This window comes from Pseudochaenichthys georgianus, chromosome 22, assembly GCF_902827115.2.
Source record: "Pseudochaenichthys georgianus chromosome 22, fPseGeo1.2, whole genome shotgun sequence".
Taxonomy (NCBI): domain Eukaryota; kingdom Metazoa; phylum Chordata; class Actinopteri; order Perciformes; family Channichthyidae; genus Pseudochaenichthys; species Pseudochaenichthys georgianus.
Window position 1 is genome coordinate 5,162,285 of NC_047524.1, and position 19,652 is coordinate 5,181,936.

General features: G+C 40.3%; 3 protein-coding genes and 1 long non-coding RNA gene across 7 annotated transcripts in view; 3 read left to right on the forward strand and 1 right to left on the reverse strand.

Moving 5' to 3' along the window:
* The first annotated feature begins 201 nt into the window (after nt 1–201).
* On the forward strand, nt 202–3,309 carry LOC117468201 (probable N-acetyltransferase camello). Of its 2 annotated transcripts, none has more exons than XM_034112228.1 (2): nt 202–342; nt 1,959–3,309. In XM_034112228.1, the coding sequence occupies exon 2, from the start codon at nt 1,968–1,970 to the stop codon at nt 2,640–2,642; it is 675 nt and encodes a 224-aa protein (XP_033968119.1). In that variant the 5' UTR covers nt 202–342; nt 1,959–1,967; the 3' UTR covers nt 2,643–3,309. The 2 variants fall into 2 exon arrangements, with proteins under 2 accessions (XP_033968119.1, XP_033968118.1); XM_034112227.1 differs by having other exon boundaries at nt 203–342; nt 1,953–3,309.
* Nucleotides 3,310–4,049: 740 nt separating this feature from the next.
* Nucleotides 4,050–6,262, forward strand: nat8 (N-acetyltransferase 8). Of its 2 annotated transcripts, none has more exons than XM_034111160.2 (2): nt 4,050–4,234; nt 5,001–6,262. In XM_034111160.2, the coding sequence occupies exon 2, from the start codon at nt 5,010–5,012 to the stop codon at nt 5,673–5,675; it is 666 nt and encodes a 221-aa protein (XP_033967051.1). In that variant the 5' UTR covers nt 4,050–4,234; nt 5,001–5,009; the 3' UTR covers nt 5,676–6,262. The 2 variants fall into 2 exon arrangements, with proteins under 2 accessions (XP_033967051.1, XP_033967052.1); XM_034111161.1 differs by lacking the exon at nt 4,050–4,234 and adding an exon at nt 4,245–4,377.
* LOC117467513 (uncharacterized) lies at nt 5,719–8,980 on the reverse strand. The gene is made up of 2 exons (XR_004554393.1): nt 8,681–8,980; nt 5,719–7,471 (listed from the first exon to the last, which is right to left on the reverse strand). It is a non-coding gene; the product is annotated as an uncharacterized lncRNA (long non-coding RNA).
* A 1,512-nt stretch (nt 8,981–10,492) lies between these two features.
* Nucleotides 10,493–19,652, forward strand: part of dctn1b (dynactin 1b) — a 39,048-nt gene continuing 29,888 nt past the window's right edge. For both annotated transcript variants that reach the window (XM_071207227.1, XM_034111159.2), the window contains exons 1-4: nt 10,493–10,862; nt 16,309–16,560; nt 16,886–16,964; nt 18,730–18,761. In XM_071207227.1, the coding sequence (XP_071063328.1) occupies nt 10,830–10,862; nt 16,309–16,560; nt 16,886–16,964; nt 18,730–18,761 (396 nt within the window). In that variant the 5' untranslated portion in view covers nt 10,493–10,829. The remainder of the gene's footprint in view (nt 10,863–16,308; nt 16,561–16,885; nt 16,965–18,729; nt 18,762–19,652) is intronic.

Below are 19,652 nucleotides of genomic sequence, written 5' to 3' on the forward strand. Positions count from 1 at the left end.
GAGCTCGTATTTATCCATATTAAATTGGAAAATGATGAGCCGCCCGGTAGAAAAAAACAATTTATCCTAGACGTAATCCCGCTTCGGATATTTAAAAGATGTCTATATTATAGTGATAATAGTTCCAACATGTATATGGCAAAATAGGTGTCAATTATGAAAACGAGAATCGCATACTAGAATGAAGGCAGTTGATTTTCCCATTCGGCTGCTGTACGGTGAATGCAGCATATCGTAGTTGGGGAAGTAGGAGACAAATGAAAAGAGACGCGATTGACTTCTGGAAACTTTTCTGATTTGTTCACACTAACCCTGCCTTCAACAAGGATTACAATAAACACGGCGAGTCATGTTTAATAATCCTATTTGTTTCGGGATAAATGAAATGAAGTCATATCAAATCCGTGGTAGCTCTGTGAAGCTACATGATGCTAGCTGCTGTTAGCTTATCAGAGGATTTAAAGTGTTTGAAATGGGTCATGATTAAGGTTTTTCAAGTTTGTTTGATCCGATCCACGTAGGCATTCAGCATCTGCATTAACATTATAGTTAATGAAGATGCTGAAGGCCTATGTGTTAAAGCTGTTTGGCTTTTCGTTAAAACCGTTATAAAATGACTCGCATGACATTTGAGATGATTATTCGTTCTGATGGTTCTGATTGATTATTGAGTTTGTTAAATGCAAAATAAGCACACATGTTACACTGCCTTGCATTCATTACTGCATAATGTCTAAATAAAGTGGTGTAAAGTAACAAAATAGATTTACCCAAGTAGTGTACTTTGAAATATAAACAACACGTACAATGGACTTTAGTAGCACCTGGAATAAATACACAAGCTACCCTGCAGTATACAAAGTCATTACAACTAGCTGCACCTTTACCAGCTATAATAATAAACACACAAATGCAACAATAATTATAATCAAAGCATATAATATATATTTTTCCGAAATGGGCCAATCTGCATAATGACTACTTTTACTTGTCTATTAGAATATAATTGGGAGGGGTCTGCATGGTCACACATGCAGAGCACACAGTGACATTTGTTCTCTGCATTTAACCCATACTAGTACCAGGAATAGTGGGCAGCTATTGTACTCCCGGGGAGCATATTGAGTGAGGGTTGCTCAATGGCACCACGGCAGGGCCCAGGAGGTGAACTGGGACCTCTCCAAGTAGCAGTCCACACTCCATATTGTAGGTCTGGTCGGGGACTTGAACCGGTGACCCAGTGGCTCACAGTCCAAGCCCCTACTGACTGAGCCACTGCCGGACAGAATAATTGTAGAATAATACAATCTTTTAGGTACAGTTTTGTGATCATGAGGTTTTATTTACTGCAGTGGAGAAAGAACACAACATTACATGTTAGACGCTTTTATCCAAAGCGACTTACATACTCAATACTGTGGGCAATGGGACACAACGACATGCTGACCGCAGTGGGACTTGAACTTGCTATCCTCTGATTCGAAGATCAGCGCATTAACCCACTGCGCCACAGGCCTCCAACACATAACAAACAACAAACAACAAACGCTTGTATTATCTCTGACAAAGACTGACCTTCTTGAGAGGATTACAGTAAACAACATGATAGATAAAAGGTGTGGGGCTGGGCTGATTTTCTAGTGCTAGTATTTCTTTTTCTGGGTGTAACACATTTTTGATTAATCAACATAGGATTGCATTGCGATGGGAAATATCTGCAAAACCAATAATCTCAAGTAGTCCAAGGTACAAATAAAAAAAAAAAGTAAACGCAAAGACGAGATTTAATCTACAATTTAGACTTTTTTCTATTCTCACCCATCATGTCTTGCTTTCTTTAAAAAAAGAAGGCCCAAGTGATGTATTGATTAAATATATGATTGCAAAACAAATTTTTCTTGTCATTTGTCATATTTTCCACCTCTCACATTCTAACCTGGACTTGTTTTCAGAATCAGGGCTGAGCCATGGCGAATATTCAGATCCGGAAGTATCGGGACGAAGACTCGGAGGCGGTGAGGGACACCTACACCATGGGCATGAGCGAGCATGTGCCCTCCTCCTTCATGCACATGCTGAAACAGCCACCGACCCAAATGGTGCTCATGTGCATTTTTTGCGCCCTCATCACCAGCTCCAAGTCCTTCCTGTTACCCATCCTGGCCGTCACCCTGGTCCTGGCTGGGGCCCGCCAGTTGGTCGTCAACGTGTTCAACAGACAGATCGACACCTCACTCAGTAATGACCTGAAAAACATCAGCGAGACCTACCTGAAGCAGAAAGACTCGTGTTTTTGGGTGGCTGAAGTCGATGGAGTGGTGGTCGGCATGGTGGCTTGCCTTCCTGCTGAGAATGCGCCTGCGTGTTTGGAGTTGAAACGCATGTCTGTGCGCCGCACTCACCGCAGGATGGGCATCGCTAAGGCTCTGTGTCGGACAGTCGCTGAATTTACTCGTGAACGAGGTTTTGCAGCTGTTTTGCTGGTCACCTCTGTGGTGGCTACAGACGCTCAGAAGCTGTATGAGGACATGGGCTACAAGAAGATACGAGAGATTGTTATTCCTGAGCTTGCTGGCAAAATCATGAACTTCATTCTAATAGAGTACAGACTGGATTTACAGAGAGAGGGGAAAAGTGAATGAGGCGTTATTTAGCTGAAACCCTAAGGAACCATTCATTTATGCAGTTTCTATACTTACATTTTCACAGTATGCATTGCCTCTAAAGGGATTGTCCCGATTGTTTGAAGTTGGGTTGTAGGAAGTACAGTTTAGCCCTTTTGGTCTGGAACTGAAGACGTTAAATCAATGTATGCCTCGCCAAAGCCACCAGACTTTATTTCCAACAAAACGGTTCAATTTCAGTTTTTGCAAATGGAGTCAAAAATAGATGCCGGAGAGCATGATGGGGCATGAACATATAAAAAATATAACATTCCTTTAAACTGATATTGATACTTTAAGTGGCTCAATTACCTTTTTCTGAAGCCCCTGATCACAGCAGTACATTGCTTAATAACCAGGCTAAGCCAAGCTATCGCTTTAGGTCAACAACACATGGATAACAGTATCTACATAAGGAACTGTTTACCCCACACACGCGTAGTAAAGGTTAGCCATGTTTTCTTTTGTTGCAAACACACACGGGACAGATTGATCATTAATCCTTTCTTTTTAATGGTTGACTGAATGTTCGTGATGATGATGTTTTGTGTTGATTAAGCTACTTGAAAGTCATTTTTTATTATTTAATTTTGTAAATGATTTCCTTTCTACCTGATATTTACAATAAACTGATCGATAAACATAATTCTACAATTTGTAGCATTTGTTTAAATGTATTTTGTGTTACTGTTAGGGGTTCTATTTTTTCCTAAACTATTTCTCGAGCTAACATATTTTCTTGCTGAAACCACTGTGTTATTGTTATCCGATATATTTGCAATACATATTAGGTGTTTGTAAATCTGTGGACACTAAGGTGCTTCACATACATGAGCGTTTAAATAAATGAGTTAAGCTGTGGGTATGGTTTAAGATTATAATACTTTAGCATACTTCCCATTCTTATCATATCAACAACATAACTGTTGGGAGCATGTTGTATTGCCGTAGTTGAACTGTGTGTACTTAAGTTCAACAGCATTGCTCTGACATAGTATTGTATAAGCATGTATGTGCTATGTGTACTTTAAACCAGGAATATGAATGTGATCAGGAAACTATTTCCCAGTTGTTCCCTTTGAAACAAAGCCCTGCTGCAGCTTAACGTTTTATTTTCTTTCATCCCATTTGTGATACATAAGAGAGTGAAGCACATGTTCAGCCAAACAGTATTTTCGTTGTGAGAGCTAGAGAAAGTTTGTAGTGACCACAAGATGCTTTCAAGTGACACCCACGAGCTCTTTTTGTATCTATATCCTTTTTTAAATTATATGCAGCCTAGTAGGAAAATAACTTCACCCCAGATTTAATGTCGGTTTGTATGTTTTGACGGATGTGTGTTTGGAGGTGATAGTAGTATTAACAATTATATGGTAAAATGGATGTTTAAGAAAACGAGAATCTCATACTAGGATGACGGGATTTAGATTTTCCCATGTTGCTGCTGTACAGTGAATGCAGCATATCCTTGTTGGGGAAGTAGGAGACGCATGAGACGACTTCCTGAAACTGTTCTGTTCCCTTCACCCAATCCACTAACCCTGACTTCAACAAGAATTGAAATAAACACGGTGAGTCTTGTTTAATAACCCCGTTTATTTAATCGACAGCAAATTAAATTAAATCAAATCAAATCCGTGGTAGCTCTTTGATGCTAGCCCTGATGCTAGCTGCTGTTAGATAATCAGAGGAATTCAAGTCTTTACGTTGAACGGTACGTATGATTTTATTATTTTTTTGACATGCATATTGAATGCCTATGTGTTACAGTTGTTTGCAAATATACCTGTCTTTTCGTTTAAACCCGTTATAAACTGACTCACGTGACATTTGAGCTGTTGTGTTTACATTTCACTTCCGCATTGATCATTATTCATTTGGATTGATTCATGTTAAAATGGATAATAAACTCAAATCCCACACTCCACTTTGACTAGATGCAGAGATCGAAGAGTTACTCAGATTATGAATGAAGTAAAAATGCTGTATTCAAAGTGGTACTTAAGTCAAAGTAAAAAGGTATTAGCATCAAATTATACTTAAAGTACTCTTTCTGCAGAATAGCTTAAATTATTGTATGATAGTTATTGATTAATGTTCAACACTTCAATGTTGCACTTGGTAAAGGTGGGGTTTATTCCTTATTGGTCCATATTCGATATATTATACTTGATAAGTCATTGTAAATATCTGCATTATGCATTGCTTCCCTGTAGAAAAGGCAGGCTTCAGCACAATGTGATACTGAAAAGAAACAAAGCAAATGTATTACCGTGACTGATTTATCTTGTCAATATTTTGTAACCTCTGACATTTTGATTTCCTGTTATAAATCAGGGCTGAGCCATGGCCAGTTTTCAGATCCGGAAGTATCGGGACGAGGACTCGGAGGCGGTGAGGGACATCTTCACCATGGGGATGAGCGAGCATGTGCCCTCCTCCTTCATGCACATGCTGAAACAGCCACCGACCCAAATGGTGCTCATGTGCCTGTTCTGCGCCCTCATCACCAGCTCCAAGTCCTTCCTGTTACCCATCCTGGCCGTCACCCTGGTCCTGGCTGGGGCCCGCCAGTTGGTCGTCTACATGTTTAATAAATACATCGACACCTCACTCAGTAAGGACCTCAATAACATCAGCGAAACCTACCTGAAGCAGAAAGACTCGTGTTTTTGGGTGGCTGAAGTCGATGGAGTGGTGGTCGGCACGGTGGCTTGCCTTCCTGCTGAGAATGCGCCTGCGTGTTTGGAGTTGAAACGCATGTCTGTACGCCGCAGTCACCGCAGGATGGGCATCGCTAAGGCTCTGTGTCGGACAGTCGCTGAATTTACTCGTGAACGAGGTTTTGCAGCCGTTTTGCTGGTCACCTCTGTGGTGCAGACAGACGCTCGGAAGCTGTATGAGGACATGGGCTACAAGAAGATACGAGAGTTTGTTGTTCCTGAGCTTCCTGCCAAAATCATGAACTTCACTCTGATGGAGTACAGGCTGGATTTACAGAGAGAGGGGTAAAGTGAATGAGTTGTTAATTAAATTAGACACAAAGACTATAACATTTTAGGGTTAAGGAACCGTCCATTTATCCAGTTGCAATATTTACATTTTGCCAGCATTCATTGGCTGTAAAGGGACAGTCATGATCGTTTAAAGTTGGGTTGTAGGAAGTACAGTATAGCCCTTTTGAACTTGTAACTGAAGATGTTATATCATTGTATGCTTTTCCCAAAGCCACCAGACTTTATTTAAAAATCAAACATATTACTGTTACATTTCAGTTATTGTCAATAGAGCCTGGTTGAAAGACTCCAGATCACTGATTCGGTTCTCCGTCTAAAAGCATGATAAAGCAATGCGAATATTTTAAATCAAGCAAAACAAATATTTCAACTTAATTGCTTGGAAACCAGGCTGGCACCAAACTATCCCTTTAGGTCGATAAACCACAGGCAACAGTATCCACATAAAGAACAGTTTAACATACACAGGTTAATAACATGTTAGTATGTTGAATAAGCTACTTGAAAGTAATTGTATTATTTAATTTTCTAAATGATTTATTTTTACATGATACTTATAGAATAAACTAATGGATAAACATACTTTGAGTACAATGTCTATCATTTGTTTCTTTTGTTTTTTTGTATTACTATTAGGGATGCCATATCCTCCTGGACTTATTCAGGCTCACACATTTTGCCTGAATTGTTGTGTTATTGTTAAATGTTCTAATTGCAATAGAGATCAGGTGTTTGTTAATCTGTGAACACTAAGGGGCTTCAGATAAATGAGCGTTGAAATACATTTTAAGCCCCATGTCTGGTTTTAGGACTTTAATATTTTAGCATACTTTACATTATTTTCACATCAAACATTAACATTTAGCTGGAGGAAGCATTGCAGTATTTATACTTCATGTACTTTAGTTCAGCAGCATTGCTCTCTGGCATAGTATTTTATATGCATGTGCAATGTGTATTTGTTACCAGGAATAGGAGTGTGATCAGGGAACTATTTCCCAGCTGCCCTGCAGCTTAACATTTTCATTTTCCGTCACCACATGTGTGTTGCTAGAGTTATAAAGTGAGTGAAGCACCTGTTCAGCCAAACAGGAAGAACAAGTATTTTCTTTGTGAGAGCCAGAGAAAGTTTGTTATGACCACAGGCCATGGACAAATCAGATATTTATGGATCTAAGTAACATTTGTCAAAAGCCCCACAGACACACTCACATACAACAACTGTGCATACACAGGTGTTCTAGCTGAATTGTCATTCATTTCCACTTTTGATTTAGTTTGTTATGCTTGCTCTCTATTTTGTTGTAAATGTTTTACTTTCCATTTTTTAGGGGGTGAATATTTGGATGTGTGCATTTCCCCTCGCTACTCCTCAATTCCCTTTTTTCTTACCTCGTAATTTTTCGAGTTTATATACATACATAATAACAGCAAAAGAAAAACTCCTCAAGGAAACATGATTTAAAGAAGGAATGGCCCTTAATAACAACAACATCATAATAAACTTAAAAACGTGCTTCACAACAATTCAAAACTAATAATACTATATAAATGTACTCAATTATTTGCACTAGACATTGAGTCGTAGAATGTGTCTATAACAACTTCCCATCTTTGAAATACTCACCAGTGAATGCAATAATACATTTAAACATCTTTATAGTCCAATACCAGTAATACAACTCTCCCCGGGCTCCTCTGTGAGTGAGGCGGGCCAGTCAGGCGGCAGCTCGGCCACCTCAGCTCGGATGTGTCTGGTGGTCTGGTCAGACCTCCATGGATGGATGTAGCCTGGACGGGACGAAGCTGAACGGTTAGCCGGATTTTTTCACACAAACAGGTAAGATTTAGCTCTAACATGTCATCTGGTGAATGGGAAATACTTTCAAAACACATTTAAATACATGTTTAGAAATATATACGTGTGTGTCTTGTTACATTTAACTCGAGTTAAGAGGTTCTGTGTGAGAATGCCATCCGAAGCTAACGGTTGCTATTGCTAGCAGTTGGCCAGGGAGTGTCCTCCCAACTGACAGCTGACAGCACCAAACATCAGCCAAAAACGAGGATTTAAGAACCAGTCGCAGCCGATAAAATACATTATTTGATTATCTAAAAGACTGAAATAGAATAACTACATTATTCCATAAATAACTACATTATTCCAAATAATGATAAAGCTTTGGCTGTGGTGGGTTATTGAGACACGTGGATCATGTTTTCCAGCACTAATTGGTATGATTTAGGCTTTATTCTCGTTTTAATTAACTAACCCTTGATAGTTTTCTCCTAATTTCTCATTCAATTTGGGTAATCTGTCGGTAGAAAAAGTCATGTCAGGCTGCAGCCACACCCATGCTGTGATTTATGAATATCCCAACAGTCATAGGTTATTAAATAATTCAATATTGGTGTTATTCGGTTGATTTATTTTAATAATACTTCATCATTTTTTTTAAATAAATGACTAAAATAGCAGTAAATTGGTCAGTGAGGTAGTGGGATATATGTGGATATATGGTCTCCTAGCTTTGATCTCACTAGATGGCACTACATTATTTACTCTCACATTAGTCGTTTCTATTTATAGTTTTCTTTTGTTGAAAGTACAGTTACATTTGAGCACTTTCATGCTATTTTGATACACATTTGAAGTGCAGGAATAACCAGGCTCTACTCCTGTTTTCAGTGGATGACCTATTTCTCCTGTCTGCATAGTGTTGAGACCAGGCTGAATATCATTAGCATGCATGTGAGAGGAAGACCAGCATATATTTTTCATTTAATTAATAGTTTAAAGCATTTATCAGGTATAACAACAGATATTTAAGGATTTGCTACTTAGAAATATTTTAGTCATTTGAAAAAAGTAAACTGAAAAAAGATAATTTTTATATAACAAAAATATGCAGCCCTGAATGAAACTCCCCTTTCCTTCATGAGCCCTGACACAGCAGTTTGCATTTCAGTCCATGATTCAACTATAACAAATTAACTTACCAAACTTTAGTCATATCTCCTCTAAATAGTCTCCTTGACACCAGCTTCCAGGGCGTCCACTTGCTCTTCTATACCTTTCTTAGTGACGTCCATTTGTTCCTGCTGGACCTGCAGACCAGAGGTTCAGTTTGGTCGTGACGCTCCTCCGAAAAATCCCCCAAACCTTCCTGTGCTCTGAAAAAACTCACAGCATCAAAAGCTTTTCGATGCTGTTGTGAGAAGCCATGTCTTTGCTAGTTCTTTGGTTTTTGGCTGCTGGTTGTCTCCGTATTATTCCTTCAGTGGGAGATAAGGGCTCCCCCTCTCTCCCCTCTCTACCTCCCACAAATCCCTGACACCCCCTCTGTCGTCATTGGCAGAAAAGGGTGCAAAGAGACTGCAGAGGCTTGTTTTGTGTCCCTAAACATCCTCAACTCTCCTAAATCTCAGGCTGTATTTTGTACACTTAAGTCATTTTCCATACTCTAAATGCACGTTTGAGACTTTTGTTAATGCTCTGAAGCCACAAAATACTGCCTCATAATACTGTCCTCATTAGATATATTATTAGGTAATGACTTGTAGACTCATCGATAAGTTGATTTAAATAGTCATTCTGCATTAAAACATAAAACAATAATTTACTGACTATAGATTTACAAGTGTTTTCTGGTAAATTGCAGCCCTAATGTTGACATGTAGTTACCCTGATGATCTATGTTTTGTTGCTAAGCTTTGTGAGCATTATTTGGAAATATCTTCCCCTCCTCAAGGCTGTGTCTCTTTGATCCTGATTCTGAAATGCAGACTCTTATCCAACATCTCTTACTAGCGTGCAGGTTGAAGGCTTTTACACAGAAACCCCTGCAGAGTTTGCTTCCATTGCAGAAAGATGACGGCACAGAAACAGAGAGTTTAAAAAAAGGTCCAGCCATGCGGTTCGCTGATAAAAGCTGATAAAGGAGAGTTAATCCGTCAGGCGGAGCCATAATGCTTACAGTGTGCTGCATAACAGAGCATCACCTGGGCCCTTTGTGTGCAGCCACAATGACACAGCCTCAGATTGAATTGAACTGGCTCACCCCCCCCACCCCCGGATTCAAAAACGCTTACCGTCTGTGTTTTGTTTTGTACTTCTCCCCCCTTTCCCTTTTCCCCCACGATTTGAGCAGGAATAAGAAAGTGTTTTTTAAGACGAACTGCAGTGTTAGGACACATCTGGGCTCTTTAAATATATTTCTTTGCTGCATTCTTGAAGGAGTGTTTTTTTGTTGACTGTTTGCCCCAAAAACCGTAGTGATTATAAATGATATCATTTGGTACTTTATTGAATTCAAACAAAGAACAACTTAAGTCATGCATGGGACTAAAGACTACAGAAAGACTTTAATTATTTGCCTGTCTGAGGTATTTTTGTGTCCCTAAGCAACCTCAACTGTACACAACTTTTTAAAATCTGAGTCTGTATTTTTTATATATAAGCATTTTACCAGACTTAATATGCAGTTTTGACATGCTTCCCAAATCCTTATGTCCCTAATGAGTGTCCTCCACCAACAAAAATATTTGTTGATGATATTTTTCATCTGACGGATCATAATAAGTATGATTATCATAGCATATATTTTCATGATTTACCCTGGACTTTGATCATCCACACAACGTCACTGGAGATGCATGGTGATAATGACTGTCAGGTTTATTCTGAGAGTTTTATAGAGGTGTATTTGCAGGCTTTAGGACCCAGTAGCTCAGTCTACTGAGCCCCCCCCCCCCCCTCCCCCTCCAGCAGGAGCCAGCGCAGACACTAGCGCAGCGCAGTGCTACCTCTCAGCTGATGCACTCACAGCAGAGCAGCCTGGATGTTATTCCCCCCCTTCATCTCTGTTTGCCTCTGGTCCATTCATCATCAGAGGGGTGGATCATCCCCCGTCTTCCCCTCCAGAAACTTTAGCCCAAAGAAAGCTCCTGCAGGCTTTTTTCTTGGTTGCAGAGAGGAGGGCCGGGGGAGTTTGTTGTGAGGATCAGGAGAGAGAGGGATGATGTGATTCTGTGCAGAGACGAAGAGGAAGAGAGACGCTCCCCCACACCCCTCTCATAGACCCCCTATCTGTCTGGCTCTTCCCAATAACCCTCCTTCAGTCGAGACAGGCGTTTTTTTGGGGGAATCATGTCACAGACTAGGAGGAACACGTACACCCGGGTGAGTGTGTACAAGGTGTTTATACAAGGTGAAGGAATGACCATTGTTTCTGTTGGATTTGTTTCACTCTGTCATCAGCTTCATGGTGGGTTTTCTACTTTGAATAGAAAGGGTTTCTAATCCATTCCACCGCTGCATTCCTCCCTCTGAATTGTCGCCTCTTTGTTCGGCTCCTCTGGCTTAGGTTCTGTGACGCCTTGTGTCTGTAAAGTAGGAGTTGGTGATGTGTGGCAGGCAGGTAACAGGACCACAAGGCTTTTTGTTATCATTAGACACACAATGAGCCTGAGAGGACTTCCTGTTTCGTCCTGCAGCTTTCCTGTCTCTGGGAGGCATGACATCAGAGCTTAAACAGGTCTTTCATACTCTTTTATTCTTAAAATCACAGAAAATTCCTCACTTATCAAGAATAGAGCCCTTAAATGTATTTTTTTATTTTACAATAAAAGGGTATATTTGTGCTGCTTTTTTAAGTAATGTTGAACTGTAGTAATATTGTTCAGCTAGTATTTGATTTAATCATGAACCGTTGAGGTGACATGTATTCGATATGTTTATTTCCCCTTATCTTGTGTCATTTGGTTTCGTTATCTTCAAGTTAGAGATGGGCAAAATAAACCTAGCAGTGGAATTAATCACAACAAATAGAAACATTTCTGGTTATACACGGCTATGTGTGCAGGCATTCTCACACAGGGAAAGTAAAAAGATTGAGACAATAGTTTGATTTAATTTAATTTGAGTCCCGGTTATAAATCAAATACTGAGTGCTTACGTGAAAAATAAAAGTGCAGTCTTCTAATGATGTTCCTTCAAAATATTAAACATTATCTGACACATCTTTTGTTAGTATGCGCTTCTTATCATTTTAAATAACGCTATTGTGTATCACACTACTTAGAGATGTGATTTAATCACAAAACAATATAATTAAAAGATGATCATATTGGATCACCCTAATTTAGTCTGCATTACAAGGTCCATTCAAAAGTTTCATAGCTTTCTGAAGCTTAGTTTTGGAGCTTTTGAGATACCAAAGCCATCCGATTTCTCAGCACCTCCATCATAGCATGAGTTACAGTGCAGTAAATGAAGCTGTATCTCTGCTTTTTAATCCTCTTCTTTTATTATTGTAGTCAGTATGAGCTCGCGTGTTTTAAGAGTAGAGTGGCACTAAATAATTCAGCCTGTCCTCCTCGGGTCGGCCCGGCCTCCACATGGCAAACGGGTCAGAGAAATGACGGAAACACTCTGCAGGCTTCACTACAGATTGATAGCAAAGCATGACTTTAAAGAAGTCCAGAACTGAAAGCTCAATGGACGGTTGAGTGCAGATTGCTCACAGGTGCAGGTGAAGCCTTCCTGAAGTACCGTAAAGCAAAGACTCCTGCCTCGGTGAAGCATTTGAATAGAAGTTACAGCTTTATTAAAAGATCTTGAGTGTGACATGGCAACGGCTTCACAAAGACTCAAGGACTCTTTGACTGCACACTTGTCAAAACTCTCATATTTGTTATGAACTATAAGCTAGGTTGATTAGACGTTAAGCAATCATTGGGATTCAGGATTTGCTTAGCTGTCACTGCCAAGGCACCTTTATTTATAGAGCACATTAAAGGCTTTAATAGAAAACATTTATATCATTGAGACGTAGTAAATGTTGAATTATACTTGGTTTTATTTGTAAATAGTAAGGAATGAGAGAAACAGCTAAAACAATATAATTTAATCTCTTAATAAAAATACCTAATGTAGTTTCCCACAACGATATAAATATGGATATGTTTCTTTATATTCATAGATCAACTTGAGGGAGTTGAGGAGATATGACATTAGACCTTCAATATTTTCAAAACAGATTTCTACAGATTGCAGGTTAGCATTGTTGAAAACATTTAGGATAATGGGAGTTCACAATAAAGCAAAAATGTCTAGTTGTTTTTAGACATTTGAATGCAGAAACGTTCCATAATATAGAAAGAAATATTGTATCTCTGAGCAGAAAGTGAAAATGTGCTCCCCATATCACTGAGAATATCTTTCTATATTCATGAATGTATTTTTATCAGTAAATCCGTTGTTCACAATTAGTTTGAGAAATGTAAATCATTGCGAAATGCCTCTTAAGAAGTGACGACATCTTTGAGCTTATGTTTAAAAAGCAGTGAAACAAAGCAGTCTTTATTCCACATTCCACCTTTACTTATCTCAGACTTAATGGTCTCACTGTGTGCAACACGGACGGCTGACCTGTATGTTTAACAGATATTTGACTTTGATATATTCTTCCTCCTTTACAATATATAATGGCCTTGGTTTTTTGTATCATTAGAAGTCTTGGTTTCAGTCCAAAAACCAAAGATATTCACTCGCTGAGATAGTGTTTGCGTTTAACAATTACTTTGATGATTAATCAATTAGCACAATTTACTATCTAACTGCTTATTTACAACTGTAAATACACAACTTTTATTTAAAAAAATTAAAAAGGGCTTGTTTTAAATTAATATTGGCTGATATGTTTTAAAACTTACCATTGTTAATAGTGGCAACAGCGTCAAAAACCAAAGGAAATAAAATAAACTAAGTTGTCAACAAGTTTAATAACTGAGACTTAAAGTAGCTTGGACCACAGAAACCTGCAGTGGATGAAACAGATTTAAATTACATTACATTGCATTTAGCTGACGCTTTTATCCAAAGTCACTTACAATAAGTGCATTCGACCAAGAAGATACAAACTTGAAGAAAACAGAATCATATAAGTACATCAGGTTTCATGGAGCCAAAACATTTCAAGTGCTACTCAACAGGCTATAGATAAGCCAGTCCTTTATTAGTATATAAGTGCTTTGTTAGTAATTCTATCGCTCGAAGTGGAGTCGAAAGAGATGAGTTTTTAGTCTGCGCCGGAAGGTGTGTAAGCTATCTGCTGTCCTGATGTCAATGGGGAGCTCATTCCACCATTTTGGAGCCAGGATAGCAAACCGACGTGTTTTTGCTGATGGGAACTTGGGTCACCCTCGCAGTGCGGGTGCAGCGAGCCGTTTGGCTGATGCAGAGCGGAGCGCACATGCTGGGGTGTACGGTTTAATCATGTCCTGGATGTAGGAAGGGCCAGATCCATTCGCAGCATGGTACGCAAGTACCATTGTCTTGAAGTGGATTCTAGTAGTTACCGGAAGCCAGTGGAGGGAGCGGAGGAGAGGCGTGGTGTGGGAGAATTTAGGATCGTTGAAGACCAGGCGAGCCGCTGCATTCTGGATGAGCTGCAGAGGTCGGATAGCATGCAGGTAGACCAGCCAGGAGGGAGTTGCAGTAGTCTAGGCGTGAGATGACGAGAGCCTGGATCGTGGGACGTATCCTCCTGATGTTGTAAAGCGTGTATCTGCAGCAGTGGGTTGTTGCAGCGATGTTTGCAGTGAAGGACAGTTTGTTATCTAGGATCACTCCCAGATTCCTTGCAGTCTGAGTCGGGGAAACAACAGAGGGGCCGATGTTGATTGTTAGGTCAAGAGTGGGACAATCTTTTCCCGGAAGGAAAAGCAGTTCAGTCTTGTCAAGTTTGAGCTTGAGGTGGTGAGCAGACATCCACTGAGAGATGTCAGCTGAGATGCGTGCGACGACCTGGGTCTCTGAGCGGGGAAAGGACTAAATTAATTGGGTGTCGTCAGCGTAGCAGTGGTATGAAAAACCATGCGGGCTAATAACAGATCCGAGCGAGTTTCTGTACAGGGAGAAGAGGAGGGGACCAAGAACAGAGCTCTGAGGGACCCCTGTAGTTAATTGACAAGGGTCGGACTCGGACCCTCTCCAAGTTACCCTGTAGGTGCGGTCTTTGAGGTATGAGGTGAGGAGGGAAAGTGCAGAGCTTGAAACTCCAAGTTCTTGGAGAGTGTGAAGGAGGATCTGATGATTGACCGTATCGAATGCAGCAGACAGGTCCAACAGGATGATGACAGAGGAGAGGGAGGCTGCTTTAGCAGTTCCTCAGAGACAGCAAGGAGAGCAGTTTCTGTGGAGTGGCCTGCCTTGAAACCAGACTGGTGCGGATCAAGACGGTTGTTCTGATGGAGATAACAGGAGAGTTGTTTAAAGACAGCACGTTCAAGTGTTTTAGACAGGAACGGGAGGAGAGAGACAGGCCTGTAGTTTATAACATCAGACGGGTTGAGAGTGGGTTTCTTTAGGAGAGCTCTTGCCTCCTTGAGACTGTTTGGAAAGTGACCAGAAGTTAGAGAAGTGTTGATGAAATGGGTGAGAAACGGTAGAATATCAGGAGCGATAGTCTGAAGGAGGTTTGAGGGGATAGGGTCCAGATTTAAAGACTGTATTTATAATGTAAAGATTATAATTGTTGATATGTGAAACCCCCTTGATGTTGCTGTTGTTTGAGTCATCGTCCTGCTTTCTGTCTGATCTTGTTGAAGTGACTCTGCAGAACAGAGACAGTTTACAGTGAAGTGAAGGAGAGTCAGAGCAGAGTAATAATATCTGCTCCTCTCTTCTGCTGAGTCACCATCACTTCTGGGACACCACACTGTAAAGTGGGTTATGCAGGATTATTTGATTTCAAAATAATGCAGCTTGTGCTCAAACGTTTTTATGTGTGGTTTGTTTTCCATGCAGCCGAATTGCTGTATGAAACCTCAGGTGATTGTTGCCTTGGTGTTATCAGAAAAGCTTGAAAACAGTAGCAGTGTTTGCCTTGACATTTAGAGTCCTGCTCGGCTCAGCGGGACTGAAAGCCGCTCCTTTTGAAATACCCTGCCAATATCTCCTGAGAGTTGATGCACTGTAGTCATTGTGGTTACATACGGGCAGTTTTGGTATTCCTCGTACTATTAAGCATTCTGCAAAGGCCATCTCTTATCCCATTCATGTTCAGGGTCAAAAAGACCGTCATTACTTTTTTCTTTGTGCTTTGAGCTGCCCACCCAACCTTTTTATCCAAAATGCAATGATCCTGCAGAGCAACAGAAGACTTTATACAACTGGTTTCACAGGCAGAGGAGAATCAGAAACAAGTAAACCTACAATTATAGAATATTAATAGAATTGGAGGGATGAACCCTTTAATGGTCACACATGCAGAGCACACAGTGAAATGTGTTCTCTGCTTTTAACCCACCCTAGTACTAGGAGTCTAGTACTAGGAGCAGTGGGCAGCTATTGTACAGCGCCCGGGGAGTGGGGGGGATGGGGGGTTGTCCGGTGCCTTGCTCAAGGGCACCACAGCAGGGCCCAGGAGGGGAACTGGGACCTCTCCAAGTAGCAGTCCACACTCCATATTTAGGTCTGTTCGGGGACCCTACGGCTGCCAGTCCAAGCCCCTACTGACTGAGCCACTGCCGGAATATTTAGTAGAGTACCCCCGTTTTAAATGTACAAAACGTGATTATGTGAGAATAATTCCTGTTTAAACACTATCTGTGTCTCCACGCAGACCACCAGCAGCGGCAGCAGCAGGATGAGCTCGGACGGGGGCGGGCGGCCCATCAAAGTGGGCTCCCTGGTGGAGGTGATCGGGAAGGGGCAGCGCGGCGCGGTGGCGTACATCGGCAACACACTGTTCGCCTCCGGAAAATGGGTGGGGGTCATCCTGGACGAAGCTAAGGGCAAGAACGACGGCACGGTGCAGGGCAAGCGCTACTTCACCTGCGGGGAGAACCGAGGGATATTCGTGAGACAATCACAGGTAATAAATGCCTAAAGCCCAGAGATAGAAGCCCCCCCCCCATCTTTCTATGGTTTAGTTTCTTACTTTGTGAGATTGTGATTTTTGTTTTTATTTGACGCAGTGTGGGGGTTGATGTTTCCCTCAAGAAAGTTAAATGGATACACCCCAAATATATTTAGGTTTTAAATATTGATTGCCAGGAACTAATTTGGGGCAAAACCAAAAGCATTTCTTCTTTGATCTCCTTTGTCGCAGCTTCTCTTGCTCGCTTTGATAGTTTAGAGTAAAAGTCTGTCTGTCTGTCTGTCTGTCTGTCTGTCTGTCTGTCTGTCTGTCTGTCCAGATCCAGCTGTTTGATGATGGAGCCGACACGACGTCTCCAGAGACGCCTGAGCCCGGCACCGGCAAGATTCCCAAACGAGGTGAGCGGACTCACGTTGAGATGATTACAAGTGTGTCCTTTTTGTCCTCATTTACTTGTATTGATTATTATCCTGCAGGGATTTTTTTAACATAACAAAATAAAGAAATATGCTAAAACTAAATATAATTATGTCTGACCTTTCCGAAATGGAGGTTGTCTAGGTGACCTGAACACTCACAACATTAAACAAACAGGGAAGTTCTGCGATGTGAGAGCACTGAGGAAAGCATATTTCCTTGTTTGACATTAAGCCGGTACACAGGTGGAAGGGTTGAAGGGAAGGGATTTGATTACTTACAATATGACTATCCTTTTTTCCAAAATGTTTTTCGACCGTGGATAAAAGGCAATATCTAATGCTATCTTTCAGTTCATTTAGAAGAAATCAACAGGCACAAATAGACAAAGTTAATAAAGTAAAAAACACACACATGTTCCATCAAGCTGAAAGAACGAAGACATGTTTAGGAAGAAAAATAGCACAAACTCGTCACAATTAACCAGGGAATGGAAAACACTGTATTTAGCGTCTAGTGTCTCTCCTGAATAAAAACAGTATGAACTGAGGCGCTGACACCTTTTCTAACTGACAGGCCACTGGTTTGATCATTTATAACTGGTTTGGACTGGTTTGAACAATGCATTTTTTTTAGATTCAAGATTCAAGGCTTTTATTGTCATTCGTACATAGCTACAGTAGTTATGTCGATGGAAATCTTAGGTCCCAGGCTCTTCCAACAGTGCAACACAATAAAACATTCTGTGCAAGTCCTGGTTAGATTAAAGTTATGAAGTATTTGAAACATACATTTCAATCATTACAAACTTTTTTAGCTTTACAAATAAGTACAGTAACAGCTCAGCCTGTGCAACAAAATGCTTTCATTTCATAAGAGATGTGGAACAACCGTGTGCAGAGTTGGTGCCACACTCTGTTTGAGGCTCAACGTGAAACCAGAGCCTGTATTGAGATCTTTACTGAAGCACATTTATATTTCAGGCCTTTAGCAGAACTCGACACCCTGTGAGTTACAGCGGGCGAACACCAGGGGTTTCACTGCCTTGCTTAAAGGGAAAGTTCCCCAATGTTCATGTCCAATCAGTGTTCATGGTAAATGTAGTCCACTGAAGCCATCAAAGCCAAGTGCTCGTTATATTGACGTCTCTCTTTGATTCCAACAAGAAAATGATTTGCTTTAACTTTCCACTTCTGGTCACCAATATTTGTTGTCGTCCTCTCGAGGATAGAGCTTCTGTTTCCATGGTAATGCCTCTTTGTTGCATCATTAAAACAGGGGGGGTGATGGTGCAGAGTATTTAGTTTAGTAACCTGCTGCCGCAGAGAGAGGAAACACACAGCAGTATTTTGGGAAACATCAATAGTTTTTTTAACTAACACTGGTATTTAAAATTATGAAAATTATATTGAGAAAAGTAAAAAGTAATGGCTGTGATAAAAACAATAGGCAATAGTTTTCCCTGGTTAAATGTTTTTTTTTCAAATATATAACTTACTTAGCAGTAGTTGGTACATTTATTAAAAACTTTTTGTCAGTACAATATTTTAACCAAATATCTGTTGCTTCCTGGTTTCTAACAGTATTGGGGTTAAACCCTGTGGTGCAAAGCCAATACATCATGTTGACCTTAAACTGTAATCTGTGAATACCAGGATGTTTGTGGAACTTTATACCTTGTAGAAAATAATTAACGAAAACACGTCACTCACTTTCTTTGTTTTTCTTTCTTTTTAATGTCCTCAGAGATCCTGGAGACGCCCAAGTCCACCAAACTGGTGAGTCAAAGTTCACTCCTGCAGGAAGTCAGGAGCAGATATGGCAGCACACACCTGTACACCTGTACGCACACACACACACCTGGACACACACACACGGACGGACACACCTGGACTCACACGCCTGGACTCATACCCGAGACACGGCTGGACACACAAACTCTAAAATATTACCACACCTGCTCTGCTGTTTTAAAAACTGAGAATTCACTCTTTCTCACACCTTCCTTTCACAGGCTGATGTTGTAGAAGCTGTGTAAAATTGACAATCTGCAACTTAGAAGTAGTAATTTGCAGTACAAAGGGGTAATATGTTGCCTACACGTACTTAATTAAGTAACCAAATAAAGAAATACTATAAATGATTAGCTTTTCTTTTATACATGCCTGTACAAGTGTGTTGAATAATCTCTGCTCCTAATGATAAAGAGATTGGAAACACACAGTTGCAAATTAGATTTAAAAGACTTAAATAATTCCTGAAATTGTGGGTTAAACCAAACAAAACCAAATAAGTTTTCATGTCGGTCCAGCAGAGGGCGATGTTTACTCATAGATATCTTCACTGTAGTCATACATATACAGATTATTTATTTAGTGAAACAAGAGCTCCCCTGAGATTAGTTGAACCTTTACATTAAGAACAATGCAGCGACTGGATTGTTTATTAATAATAATGGGTTTAATTTATAAAGCACTTCATATTTGACTTCAAATCCCGAAGTGCTAAAATATGAATTCCTCTGTTATAACTCTGATTGAATCAGGGCCAACACCTTACACAGAAATCTCACATAAATAATTCCTAAAAATTGAAAGCTGTCGTCACTTTATTTTTTTTATGTTAAAATGCAAAGTGCAACAAAAAAATGCTTGGAATATGGAGTTATT